A 12,576-nucleotide genomic window follows, 5' to 3' on the forward strand; every position below is an offset into this window, starting at 1 on the left:
TTTAGAGTTGTGTTTCTGACCTTAGAGAATATAAGTCTAATATTCACTATCTTTATTTCTTATTTCTGGTCTTCAGAAGGAAATATCTGGCTCCTTATCTGCAATACACAGTTTTGGGGTTTGACAGCTGAACTATGAGCTGAAACTCGCTATAAAGCTCAATAAAGCTTTGTGAGCTGCAGATTCAATGATGATTCTCCTTTTCATATTGTTTTTATTTTGTCAATTAATAAATGTATTGACATAAAAATATTGATTATAACTTCTTTAAAAGGAGAGAAGTTAGATGAATCACTAAATAATGATTGCAACATTAACATTAAGGGCCAAAATCCTCATGAAAGCTATGTAGAAAGATATGAAAATGATTCTCTTGTTATTGTTCTCATTAAATAAAAGTAAAAAGCAAGGTGGGAATAAACGCAGAGCAATCACAGCTGCAGTTGTACAGCTGATCACACCAAAGAAGGAACTGCTCGGTGACAAGAGAGCTCAGCACCGCAGCAGAGCGCTGGATATCTCGAGTGGATCGCATGGAAGGCATTTCCCTGATTGTTCTTCTTCAATGCACCGGCTTCAGTATAAGCGAGATAGCGATCTATTATTTTCTTTTACTGCTTTAAGTCAAAGGGAGGGCATTTATTTCCTGGTGTAGTTGGGGGGTGTCTCATCTTTTGTGGTCTGCAACGTTGACCACAAACTGTATTACAAATAAGCCTTTAGAGGCCTTAAGTGTTGCCATAATAAAGGGGAGATAAGGGAGCTATAATCAGAATAAAAAACTATTATACCAAAAAAGTCCAAAATGTTAATGTTTACTGCAAAGCCGGTGCTCAAATGAATGACAAAACATTGAGGTGAGCCTTGGAAGTGTGTTCGACATAATCCAGCATCATTTGACAATCAGAACAGAAGCCAGCAGTGGAAAAGTCTGTCACATTGTTGACACAGTCAAGTGACAGATACAGTTAATGGGTTAACATGCTTAGTGCAGCTGCTTCATTCAACACAACATCAGTGACATTATAAAATAATGAGCTGATGGTCGTCACATACTTTTGAATACTTACAAGTAAACAATGTGCGTGTCATAAAGATCATTTTTGCCGTTTTGACAAACATTACACACATATAACAAGCTCTAATGCTGGATTAGTTATTTTCCTATGATTAAGTGTGTGTGTGTGTGTCTATGTGTGTGTGATTGTTCGCATTTGTGTGTGTGGCCCTATTAGGGTACTGAGCCCTGTATGGCTTCAGCACACAGACACACTTTTCAACTCCTCCCCTCTGCCTTCAGCCAGGGTGTGATTAGAGCCAATACAATCTTGGGCAACCTGCACCGGGAGAGTGAGAGAGATAGAGATAGAGAGAGAGAGAGACAGCAAAAGAAAGAGTGGGCAGCCACTCTGGTGCACTCTGGTGGTTCTTGCAACGGTGTCACTGCTGCTTGACAGTCTGACAGATTCAGCAGAAACACTGCAAACTACTCTAATCCCAGTGGACACGGACGGATTTTCTTCTCAAAAACGTTTTGCCACTTTATGTTAACGTTTCCTGGATTCAAGAAAGAGTTGCAACACCGTGAACTAATACGACTTTGTGGACGGTTTGGATACATCTTTTTTTTGAAAGACATGCTGCTGTTGCCTAAACCAGAAGAACTTCCACTAACAATCACGTCTTGATCATCCCGTATGGAACCATGGAAAGCCACTACTGCCTTTTGAACACAGCCAAACAAGACTTCCAAGCTCTGAAATGTAAGCAATAACTGCAAAGTAAAGAATACCTATTATTTAGTCAGCAGATTTATGATGCTTGTAAGAAGCGCGGAATCTCCCGTTTTGTTAACTTTGACGTAAAAAAAACCAAATCTTCAGCTGATCATAATGGATGGAAACTTCAGCACTTTAGCACCCTATGTGATCAACAGAACAGACCCCTATCACAGGGCTGCGGGACCCTGGAGCCTCATCATACTGGTCATCATCATACTGACTATAGTGGTGGGAAACCTGCTGGTGATCATCGCTGTAGCTCACACTTCACAGCTACAGACAACGACAAACATTTTCATCATGTCCCTGGCGTGCGCGGACCTCATCATGGGGGTCCTCGTGGTGCCTCTGGGGGCCACTATTGTGGTGACTGGTAACTGGCACCTCAGTCACACATTCTGTGAGTTCTGGACCTCTGTGGACGTCCTGTGTGTGACGGCGAGCATCGAGACGCTCTGCGTCATAGCAGTGGATCGGTATATAGCCATTACGAGGCCGCTCCGATACAAGGTTCTACTCAATAAGTGGCGTGCGAGGGCAATAGTCTGCTTAGTGTGGGTTGTGTCCGCTTTAATTTCCTTTGTGCCAATTATGAAAGGGTATTGGCGTGATAATGACGATGAAGCAGCGAAGGAGTGCTACGATAACCCTAGATGCTGTGACTTTGTGACCAACAGGGCCTTTGCTATTGTATCTTCGATAGTGTCTTTTTACATTCCACTGCTCATAATGATATTTGTGTATGCAAAAGTCTTTCTAATAGCCACACAGCAGGTCCAGCTCATAGATAAGAATCGCATGCGTTTTCAGAACGAGTGTTCAATAGCGCAGGTGCAAGTTGGCCCCCACATTAATAATATCCTGTCAACGACGTGTGCCGGCTCCAGCAGCTGCAGCAGCGCAGTACGGAGAAAGAGCGTCAAGCGGAGGCCGTCACGGCTCATTCTCGTCAAAGAGCACAAGGCCCTGAAGACTTTGGGGATCATCATGGGGACCTTCACTGTGTGTTGGCTGCCGTTCTTCGTCGCCAACATCATCAATGCATTTAAAAGAGACATTCCCCCAGAGTGGATCTTCCGACTGTTAAACTGGCTGGGTTACATCAACTCCGGCCTCAATCCTATCATCTACTGCAGGAGTCCAGGGTTTCGTACTGCGTTCAAGAACCTGCTGGGCTGTCCGTGGTGGTCCACCCTGTGGCTCAATACTTTCTATAAAGAGCTGCAGACTCGCTGCTCCTGCTTTCTGTGGCAGACTGAGTCGGGCACTGCAGCCGGGTCTTTCCAAAAGCCTCCAACCGGTAGGACTGAGGTCAGTGAGAGTCATGGAAGCAGCAAAAGCGAGGAGGCTTTCCCTGATCCTCTGCAGTCCAACGGCAGCACACAAAACAGTGACTTATCAGAGCCAGAAACCAAATTGTAAGTTTCCTTTTCTTCCCATTTTTTTTAAAAAGTATGATGAATGTTTTAAAAACATCCACCACCTCAAGTATAAACAATGAAACCATCGTTTAAAGACAATGATGTAAATCATTTTGACAGCTATGTACACTTGGACATCACGCATAAACACAACGGCAACATCAAGATCAATAACAGTTTTAACTTTTTCCAATATTTTAACTAATAAGATAATTCAATAAAGATGTTAAATATTAACAACATTCAAAGGACTGCAGATAACATTTTCGAAATTTTGAGCTTGATAGAAAACTTCAGTTTTTCTGCTCACAGTGCATTTCCTAAACATAGAAATCCAGATTTGGACATATTATAAAACATCAGTGTGCTGTTGCCCAGTAATAAAATAGTTTGGAACACAACAGTGCAGAAGAATAAATCATTTATGGAGGATTGGCTGCAGTCGGGGTGTTGCAATATTACCAAACTACAAATGAAACTTAATATTTGGATTTTCATGCATGACTCAAACATTTGAGTACTGTACCTGTATCAGTTACTGTACGGTGTTACCTGTAATCACTCAACCCAGACGATGTTAATATAGTAAAAATATTGCTGGTACTGTGTTTAAGGTTGTAGAATGTTTTGTTTAGCACACTCCTTAATAATAGTTAACTATATCAATAATCTATTTCTATTTCATAGAAACCCTAATATTGTAAATGTATTTTTTTTTGTTGTAAATTTCACTATGCGGTATTTAAAAACAGCGTCCCTTCATGACAGAGATGACTGTAAAATGGCTCTTTAAAACCACTGGGCGATGTGACATTTCCAAATATTAGTGTGGCTTTCTACCTCTTAAAGGGCCTCAGTGTGCCCTGCCCAACACCGACTGCAGCAGATAAATCTTTATCACTTACACACAAGACTTCCCCCATAACTGGAGAGGCTGTTGCCAATGAGACTGACAGCCAATGAGAACACCTAGTTAACTCGGGTTGAATGGGGTTGGTGGAATACACTACTGCAAGATGACAGCAAGCCTGTCACAGAATACAGGAAGATATGTATTAATAATTAGGAGTTGAGCTTTAACTCTAGAAATGGAATAGAACGTTTTTTATTTACCAATAATTTAATCTTTCAAGTAAATGCTAGTTATATATAAGGTAAGAATTGTGCCATTTACATAAAATATACTGTATATTTGCTGTATTATTGAATCTTGTGCTCTGAATTTGATTTGAAAAAAGTATTCAAAATGTAATAATTTATCATAATAAGTAGTAATTATCACGTCTCAAACATGTGTCACAATTGAAGGTCTTGAGTGCCGTTTTGTTGTGACAAACATAATATTCACTATGAGTTTAAAGTGGTTGAAATTAAGATTAGTGAGCAGTTCAATTTAAAAACATTAAATTCAAATTCACAAATCATAATTAAATGTGCATATGTATATATATATATATAAATATATATACGCAGATAATTTTTCACTTTTCTTTTCCATGACATCCTCTCAGTGGAATACTAAAGATACAATCAATGCAGCTGTAAAACGGTAGTCATTTACGAGCATGTAAAAGCCTTCCTTAAAAGGAGCCTGTGTGATCTGTGGTAAATCACCCCAAGGGGAAGGAAGGCTCAGCAGACTCACCCTGCGTGCGCTATGAGCAGGATTACAAACGTAAGTGAGACCAGCCGTTTGAGAATGACTCTGCCGGGGCTGTGGCTTGGAGACAGGTTTAATTTGGGAATATGACACACGGTTCCAGGTAGAGTCTGCACTGCTGGTTTGTTGAGTGCCAATAACACCATGCTAGGCCTCCGTCATCCCTGTCAACCTTCTATATCTACGTAACTAGCCACACAAAAGAGCAATTGTGCCTATTTCCTTTTAACCCTGGGACAACATGCAGCAGCCAGTTTATTATCACCAGTTACTTTGTTTTCATAGGACTACATGCAGGCATATTACTGCTACCCTTATCAACATCCACAGCAGCCTTCACCTTCTGTCACGTAAGCACCATGTGATATATGACAAGTGCAATTTTTCACAGTGGTCAGTGCAGTAGCAAAGACATGTTGTTTTTGTATGTTTCTGTAAACCACAGGTACGTTGAATGACGACGTTTTTGCATTCGGTAAGTGCAAGTGACGTAGTGCATCAAGCAACCGGTTTTGAAAGTCATGTGGTATAATGGGGAAAATTACGTGTACATGAAAGTCCACTTAGGCGGGTGGATGAGTCAAACAAACACAGAACTTTCCCGCAGGAGACCACTGTTCGTTTCACGTGTTAGACCAGAAGTCAACGTTGACTTTACGCTTGTTACATAAGAGAGTCCACTAAGGGCAGTTGTTATATATTTATGCTAGATACGGTTGATACGCGACTTTTGTTATTATTTCAACACGACCTTAACTTTACAAGTAAATCCAGTGTTTCCCGGCCCCCGTTTGTTCACTCTGGGCTAGTGGCGCTGTGGGTTTGCTGTTGCTGCTACCAACAGCATTTGTGCTGCCATACCTGGGGTTCAAACTTAATGGAAGCTTTGTAGGGGTTCTCTGCCTTTTATTTTGTAAAGTTTTCTCCTGTTTTTGTGACTAGTTAAGGAGTTCAGTATTGTGTTTGTTTGTTCGTAGTTCAGCTGACCTTCTTTTCCAGGTAACATGGGGGATTTGTTTATTATGTTGGCCTTAGAGAGCCTGACGGCTACGCTTTCTTATTTAGTTAGTTTGTTCCTGTTCATCTATACTGTTAATAAATGTATCTAATTGCCGCTGTCTTATCCTCTTGGTTTTTGTTAAACTTGTGCCAAGGTTTTCCATCACCTTTTATGCTACTTCCAGTGTACCCCTAGGCACACTATATAGGCCGTAACAATGTGACATCGTGCATTTCTGCGAGGCTGTAATGAAAAGTATTTATGATACGTATTTTTGGTACAGAAACAACATTCAACGTATGCTTTTGAAGAAACGTATGATGACAATATTTTTCTTCGGGCGACTGGGTTGAACTGGAAGCAAATGTCCTAAATTGTGCAAAGTCCACATGACATTGTTTATAGCATCAGTGAATTTAGCCGTCTCTCCCTCTGTTTTTCATATTGCTCTAAAGTGAGACAGGCGGCTCCTGCATTAGTCCTAATATGTGTATTGGAGGTATTTAGGACAAAATATTGATGTATTTGAAAGGCATCGTTGTGTGTTATGAGTGGAAGGAGTTTGTAAGCACAGTTTATCCATGAATGAGAACACTAAATTTAAGCTAACAGAGAGCGGAACATTACATTTCATAGAGCAGCAGCCTACTAGGTGGTGACTAAACTGCAGAGTGAATGTTGAGAAGAGATGAAGAGTCGGTGCATCACAATTAAAGTATGAAGAAACACACGTGAGGAAACAATTTTTCAACATGTTGCAGAGAAAAACAGCTGCAAAACTCAAAGGATAGGCTTGCATGGCCATCACATGTGCACACTAAAATACTTTCCACCTCAGAAGGATAAACATTAACAAGATCTCGTGTGAAAAGCAGACACTGGTGGCACAGGGACAAGAAATCTTTTGTCATTCGCACACACAAGAAAAATGCAACTATGAGGAAAACAAATAAATACGGCCCATATTTGGATATATATGTTGTTGGTCTCAGCTTGTGAACTTCCAGCTGTTTTTTTATTTGTTCTTTTTTTAAATCACAAATAACCAGACATTACACAAAGCACAGAGAGACGCAGGTGGAGAATGACATTTCCAGTATAAATACTGACTCACTAAAGTCACTACAAGTGGCTCATTACTCTTAACTTCAATTAAATATTTCAGATATAGTCATGAGGACAAATCTAAAAGGACATTTTGTTTATTATGCTGGCATCTCAGGTTTATAAATGACTGTGTGCTACTGGAACAAACTGTTCATCATTATAGTAGCACACAAGCAAGCAAGAGTCCTCCCAGAGCGACCCTTTATTAATGGACACTTTGTGAGTATGAGTGTGAAAATATAGCACGCAGTAAACTCGTAAAACAATTTAAGTTATTTCTGATGCATCATATACTACAGGGTAAGTCATCTGTTAAACAGGAATTTGGACTGGCTAAAAACATTTGCTGTGACAAGCTTTTTTTTACTACACTGAGCTGCTCATGTGTGGCAGATTAAAGGTCTGTGTGATGTCAGAGTCGCTCGAATGCTGGTGTAATAAGTTAAAGCACTGCAGTGAGCATATCCGTAGGCGCACATTAAGGCATCCTGATGTTTTGATGGTGTTTTAGGAGGGACAAGCTTGCATTAATTCTTTCTTTCTTGTGCTGTTACAACATAATTCAGAGCTTTTCTCTGCAGCATGCTAACAGGGCCTCCAACCCAAACTCACACACCAGCTTCCATAATGTGCATTTAGTTAGCTTAGAGCGAGATCAAGCCTAAGACAGCATGAAACAAGGCGCAGGATAAAGCAAAACATGGTGGTAGTGACCAGTGAGAAACCTCCAGCACTCCCTTTCATGCCTGGCTGATATCAGAAACGATCCCACTGCAGTGAGGTCTTTAAATGTAGGCATCCGGGAGTTGAGCAAACACTTGAGAACAGTCTAACTTTAAACAGTCAAGGTTTGGACAGATACAAATAAGCAATAAAGCGTAACAGCAGCTAAAATCAATACTGTATCATGTTACAGTATTAAAGTAAGAGTATTCAGTATACCAATACTCTATTGCTATAGATATTTAACGATTAATGGAAGATTTTAACCATTTAAATAACTGAAACTGATCATCTAATTACATTGATTTACTGTATGACTCAGTGGTAATTTAACTTGTATAAAATAAAAAGCACTTTGAAATATGGATGTACAATTTGATATAAAATCTACATAATGATACATGGAAGTACTTTAAGTATTTGCTTTTCATATGTTTGTCAGTATGACCGGCAAACAATTCTCAGTTGAGGGCTGATTAAACGTCAAGTAAACTGTGACTGGTTGTTGCAGCTAGCTGTTCTTAGTTTAATTATATGTGATTAGGGCTATTTATATATCGAAAACTGTGTTGATACATTTTATGTTGGTAAAATATTCACAATTTTGGTAATTGAATACATTTGTTTAACGTTCAGCCCTACTTTATATACCTCTTCATGAGAAAAATCAACTCAGTTACCAGTTTTGTTAGCTTAATTTAATGCATTTTAATGAATAGTTTGTGTTGTTGAAATAGAGAGGTGCTCCTAATAGTTAATCAAATTTCAAAAATCATGTTAACTAAATGATTTCTAGTTGCACCCCCCTTTCATATATTTAAAGACAGAAAGTACGCATGTCACAGATGATGGATGGATTTTCCTTAACTTTGATGAACTTAACTCCTTTAACCTTTAACTACTAAATATGTGCCAGCTACGTCTGTGGTTTGTGATTTAAAATAATCCAACAATAATCCATGTGTGAATGTAAGATCCAAGTTGAACACATTCTGTTGAATCATTCAACAGAATGTGTAACAAAATATTATTCCCGGAGTCTTTTTCCATTAAATCTTCCAAATGCATCAACGTAAAATCACTGAAATAGACCAAAGACTACAGGGATTCTTCTGCAGTAAAAATGGTTATATTCCATAAAACTATGGGAATTCTGATGTTTCCTGCAGATTTGTTTTCAGTATGCGTGCACATATCAGTGAGGCTTACAGTTCTAGGTAGTTTATGTCTTCCTGTGGAGACATGTAGTTGAGGTGATAGCATCAGAATTCCAATCTTGTTAGGGGGAAAAAAGGTTTCAAAGCATAAAAAGAAGAGGGCAAACTTACAGTAACTCTCTGTAATTGACAAGAAAAAATAAATAAAAGGAAGTAACCTGTAAGACAACAAATCATTGTTGTTGTCTTGGAACTTTCTTATCTGATAGAAACTGGAATGTCAAACAGGGTGTGAGCAGCGCAGGCAACAAGTCACAATACACTGACATAGCTCATTTGTTCGCAGGATCACATCTCACAGCGCTGCACACCATGTCAAAGATATAATGAGGTTTATAATGAGAGCGCTGGCTGACCTTGTTATCAGGTGCAGCACACCTCATAACATGTTTAAAAGTAATATATTACATGTTATCACATGTGAGATTTACTCGTGTCTTTTTTTTCCATCTATTTTCAGCTTCACATTGCAGGAAAAGGACGGATGAACTGTGCAATATCAAGCGACTGCAGCAAACTATGATTCCCAGGAGTTACTGGGATTCCTGCAAAGGCAGAGACCAAAGAACAGCGAGGACAAGCTTACGTACAACCGCCGTCCCTAATAAACGTATAGCTGAGAGAAGCTGACCCCAAAGAGACGGATGTATTGACTGTAGAGAAAACAGCTGATTTGGTCTGGACAGGAACAGTGTGACTGTTTCTGTGGACATGGAGATGGACCACTCCAGCTCAGCAACTCACAGACATTAAGTGACACCAAAGTATCCCGAATGAAGCAATGCTGCAAGTTTTAAATGCATTCCAGTTAACCTTTGGCCACAATGTATGTGGCCTGTGGTTTCAAAAATGAGAGAGTAAACTAGTTTTGTACAGTATATTATCTGGTAAGTTATTTATGATACACTGAATCTTTAGGAAAATACAAAAGTCGTCTAACTTTATACAAGGTCATGATTTTGGCAAGCCTGTCCTCACTGTCGGTGTGATATGAGCTAAACCAAAGGGCTGTGCATTTAAATATTCAATTCTGGTGTCTGTTTTCAGTCTTTCTGTTTTCTTTCACAGCTATGGGAAATGTTTATTTTCGGTTGGTGGCTGTTAAAAATCTTATATCAGGACAACTGAAACATAACTCCTGTCTACAGTTAACCATCAGTATTCTATGTGCAAGGTACAGTATTACAAACTGCAGCTTCCCATAACAAAACACTTCTGCTACCAGCTGTTTCCAGTCTACTCCTTACCTTCGGCAAGCAGCGATGGTAAAGGCTCAATAACACACTCTCACATGTCATTGTGGAGGAAACATCTTACTCACTTAACCTCATCATCTGTTGCATTGAGAAATAAAATATTATAAAACTGTTTGACATGTTCTCTCTCTCTGTGTGCAAACTCAGCACTATGAAAGTAAAAGAAGTCCGTATTGATGTAAATCACATAAAACACTGATTCCACAATGTTGGAATGTAAACACCACTGAGTTTCGAGCATTGAAATATTTTACTGGTTATCCAATCACCTGCCAAGTCGTTTTGGAAAGTGCCTGCCCTTTTTCAAAATGTCTCCAATGACGGCTTCTCAGATAGTGTAACAAACTATCTTTCACATAATCTATCTGGATCACTAGGGTTTGACATTGCCTCTTGGAAATTTCATGTAGTATAAAACTTTTAAAAACTATTTTCACAAAATCACTGTCCAATTCTGTTCAATATAAAAATAAATATCTGGTCATTTTCACATCTAAAAATTCAACACTTGGACATCCGGTGGCAAACACAGTGTTTGATTAAAAGTTTTTAATCTTGGATCTACTTTGAAGTGTGCAGTTATTTGATTGGACATGTAAAAACTGCTAGACTTTAAACACTGTTCATCACAACCTTCCCGTCAAGGATTTCCTGTGCCAACAACTTGTCCTGAGACTCAGTGTCACAGTTTTCTTCAGGCTGATATTTTCAGAACACGGGGCATCTCAGTCAAAAAAAGAAGTCCTTTGACACCAAATTTAGACCTAAGAGCTCAGCTCACCAGTTAGGAGCACTTGAATCTAATAAGCCAACAGCATCTTAATTAGATTCACTTTTGTGGATTCATCCTGGTAATATAATAGCGTGACTGGTGCACATACCAATGGGTCTAGCTTGCAACTCTGCCATGGCATCCTCTTTCTCACTCCTTTACAAAGCGGTAGTTAAAAGAATATACAGTATGTGTCTTTACCTCAGATAACCACAAGCCTGGAATCAACAGTGGCTTCGTTATAACACTTTTTGCTGTTACCTCTGTACCCGTGTTTCTGGGTGCATTGTGTTCTTTGACTGTAATGGACAACTGGGCAAACACAAATAACCTGAATTGACACAGATAATTCAAATGCAGCCATAATGCAGTGAGATGGGAGGAAAACATGCCCTGCAGTCAACAGAGTGAAAGGTAAATGTTTAGTTGTTACCGCCTGAGAGCAAAATCCAAAGCACTTTTTTTATACACTCACTATTCAGTACTGATGTTTAACAATCACACAACGAAAGGAAAAACATCCATCACAGGAAGTAATGAGAAACTAAGGTCTCTGCTGAGAGCCATCTCAGTACATCTCTACACATAATATTGCTTTATATTTGCTATTATGCTTAAATCTCTAAAAGCTGTGACACAGAGGATGAGGCAAGCTGAGCAAACATATTTTTCTTCAATTAATCTTTCTTAAATTACTCCGGGTCAACTAATTGACAGGAATAATACACGGTTTGGCCATCTACTGCCATCTAGTGCAGCGCTTTGTGACTACCAGCTTCATAAAGTCAACTAAAGAACCTCTTCCATTTAATAGCTGCAAGAGGATTCATTTGATTATGGTTTGCAACAACTGTGAGATTCACTGCTACTTCTTCATCCACATGAAGTGGCTGTTCTTCAGTTCTCTTCCCCAGAGGAACATCTCTATTTCCCAGAAGCCTTATGCACAAACACTGTGGTGTTTTGTTACAACCGAAGGAGCATTACGCTGTCTGGATGTATCTTTCCATTGGTATCTGAGTAAGGATGTGCAATTTGCTCCACATGCACATAGAATATACTCTGCACACATTTTAAATCATCAGAAGCAAATTTAGATTACAAAGGAAATATAATTCCACAATCTAAAAGGCAACTTTGATCTCCAAACATTCTAGGAGGAAGAATATAACCATCTGTACAAAGATGGAGCCTAATGGATCAGTGAAACCCATGAAAGAAAGAAATCCTTTCCAGAATATGCTTCTACACACACTAAGTGAAGCTGCAACACTTAAACTATGCTTCTTAACTCACGGTCTAAATGATTGGTCCTTTACTCATGTGAGGAGGCTACAGGTCTTTTGTAGAACCACCAAAACAAACCTTAATGAGAAGCAGACGGAGCTCTCTGAGCTGATTTGTTGTCAGTGTTAAAGAATGAAGCCAATGCATTTGGGACTCGTCTTCACCTCATCCTTTCATGTTCTTACAAGCTAAGTCTCTTTGATGATAGCTCACTGCGATGGCAAAAGTAAACTCACCAGACCTCCATCACCGTTGCCGGGGGTGACAGTATCCAAATACGTGCTGTAGCTTGGCAACAGTGCCCAAACAAAGGGCTCGCGGCTTGCGAGTTGATTTTCTGGCTGTGTTGAAG

General features: G+C 39.4%; 1 protein-coding gene across 5 annotated transcripts; it reads left to right on the forward strand.

Moving 5' to 3' along the window:
• Positions 1-1,367: 1,367 nt before the first annotated feature.
• adrb3a (adrenoceptor beta 3a) lies at positions 1,368-10,279 on the forward strand. 5 transcript variants are annotated; one of them, XM_076104245.1, is made up of 4 exons: positions 1,368-3,199; positions 5,148-5,212; positions 5,308-5,337; positions 9,370-10,279. In XM_076104245.1, the coding sequence occupies exons 1-4, from the start codon at positions 1,893-1,895 to the stop codon at positions 9,537-9,539; spliced, it is 1,572 nt and encodes a 523-aa protein (XP_075960360.1). In that variant the 5' UTR covers positions 1,368-1,892; the 3' UTR covers positions 9,540-10,279. The 5 variants fall into 5 exon arrangements, 3 of the variants coding, with proteins under 3 accessions (XP_075960360.1, XP_075960361.1, XP_075960362.1); XM_076104246.1 differs by lacking the exon at positions 5,308-5,337; XR_012957498.1 differs by lacking the exon at positions 9,370-10,279 and having other exon boundaries at positions 1,369-4,356; positions 5,308-5,976.
• The last annotated feature ends 2,297 nt before the right edge of the window (positions 10,280-12,576 follow it).

This window comes from Anarhichas minor, unplaced genomic scaffold, assembly GCF_050575085.1.
Source record: "Anarhichas minor isolate MPS153535 unplaced genomic scaffold, ASM5057508v1 ptg000030l, whole genome shotgun sequence".
NCBI classification, from domain to species: Eukaryota; Metazoa; Chordata; class Actinopteri; order Perciformes; family Anarhichadidae; genus Anarhichas; species Anarhichas minor.

Coding starts and splice junctions, on each gene's coding strand:
- adrb3a (XM_076104245.1), top strand. CDS start 1,893: ATGGATGGAAACTTCAGCACTTTAGCACCCTATGTGATCAACAGAACA. Junction 5,213..5,307: donor CAGCCTTCACCTTCTGTCAC/GTAAGCACCATG, acceptor TGTAAACCACAG/GTACGTTGAATGACGACGTT. Junction 5,338..9,369: donor TGACGACGTTTTTGCATTCG/GTAAGTGCAAGT, acceptor ATCTATTTTCAG/CTTCACATTGCAGGAAAAGG.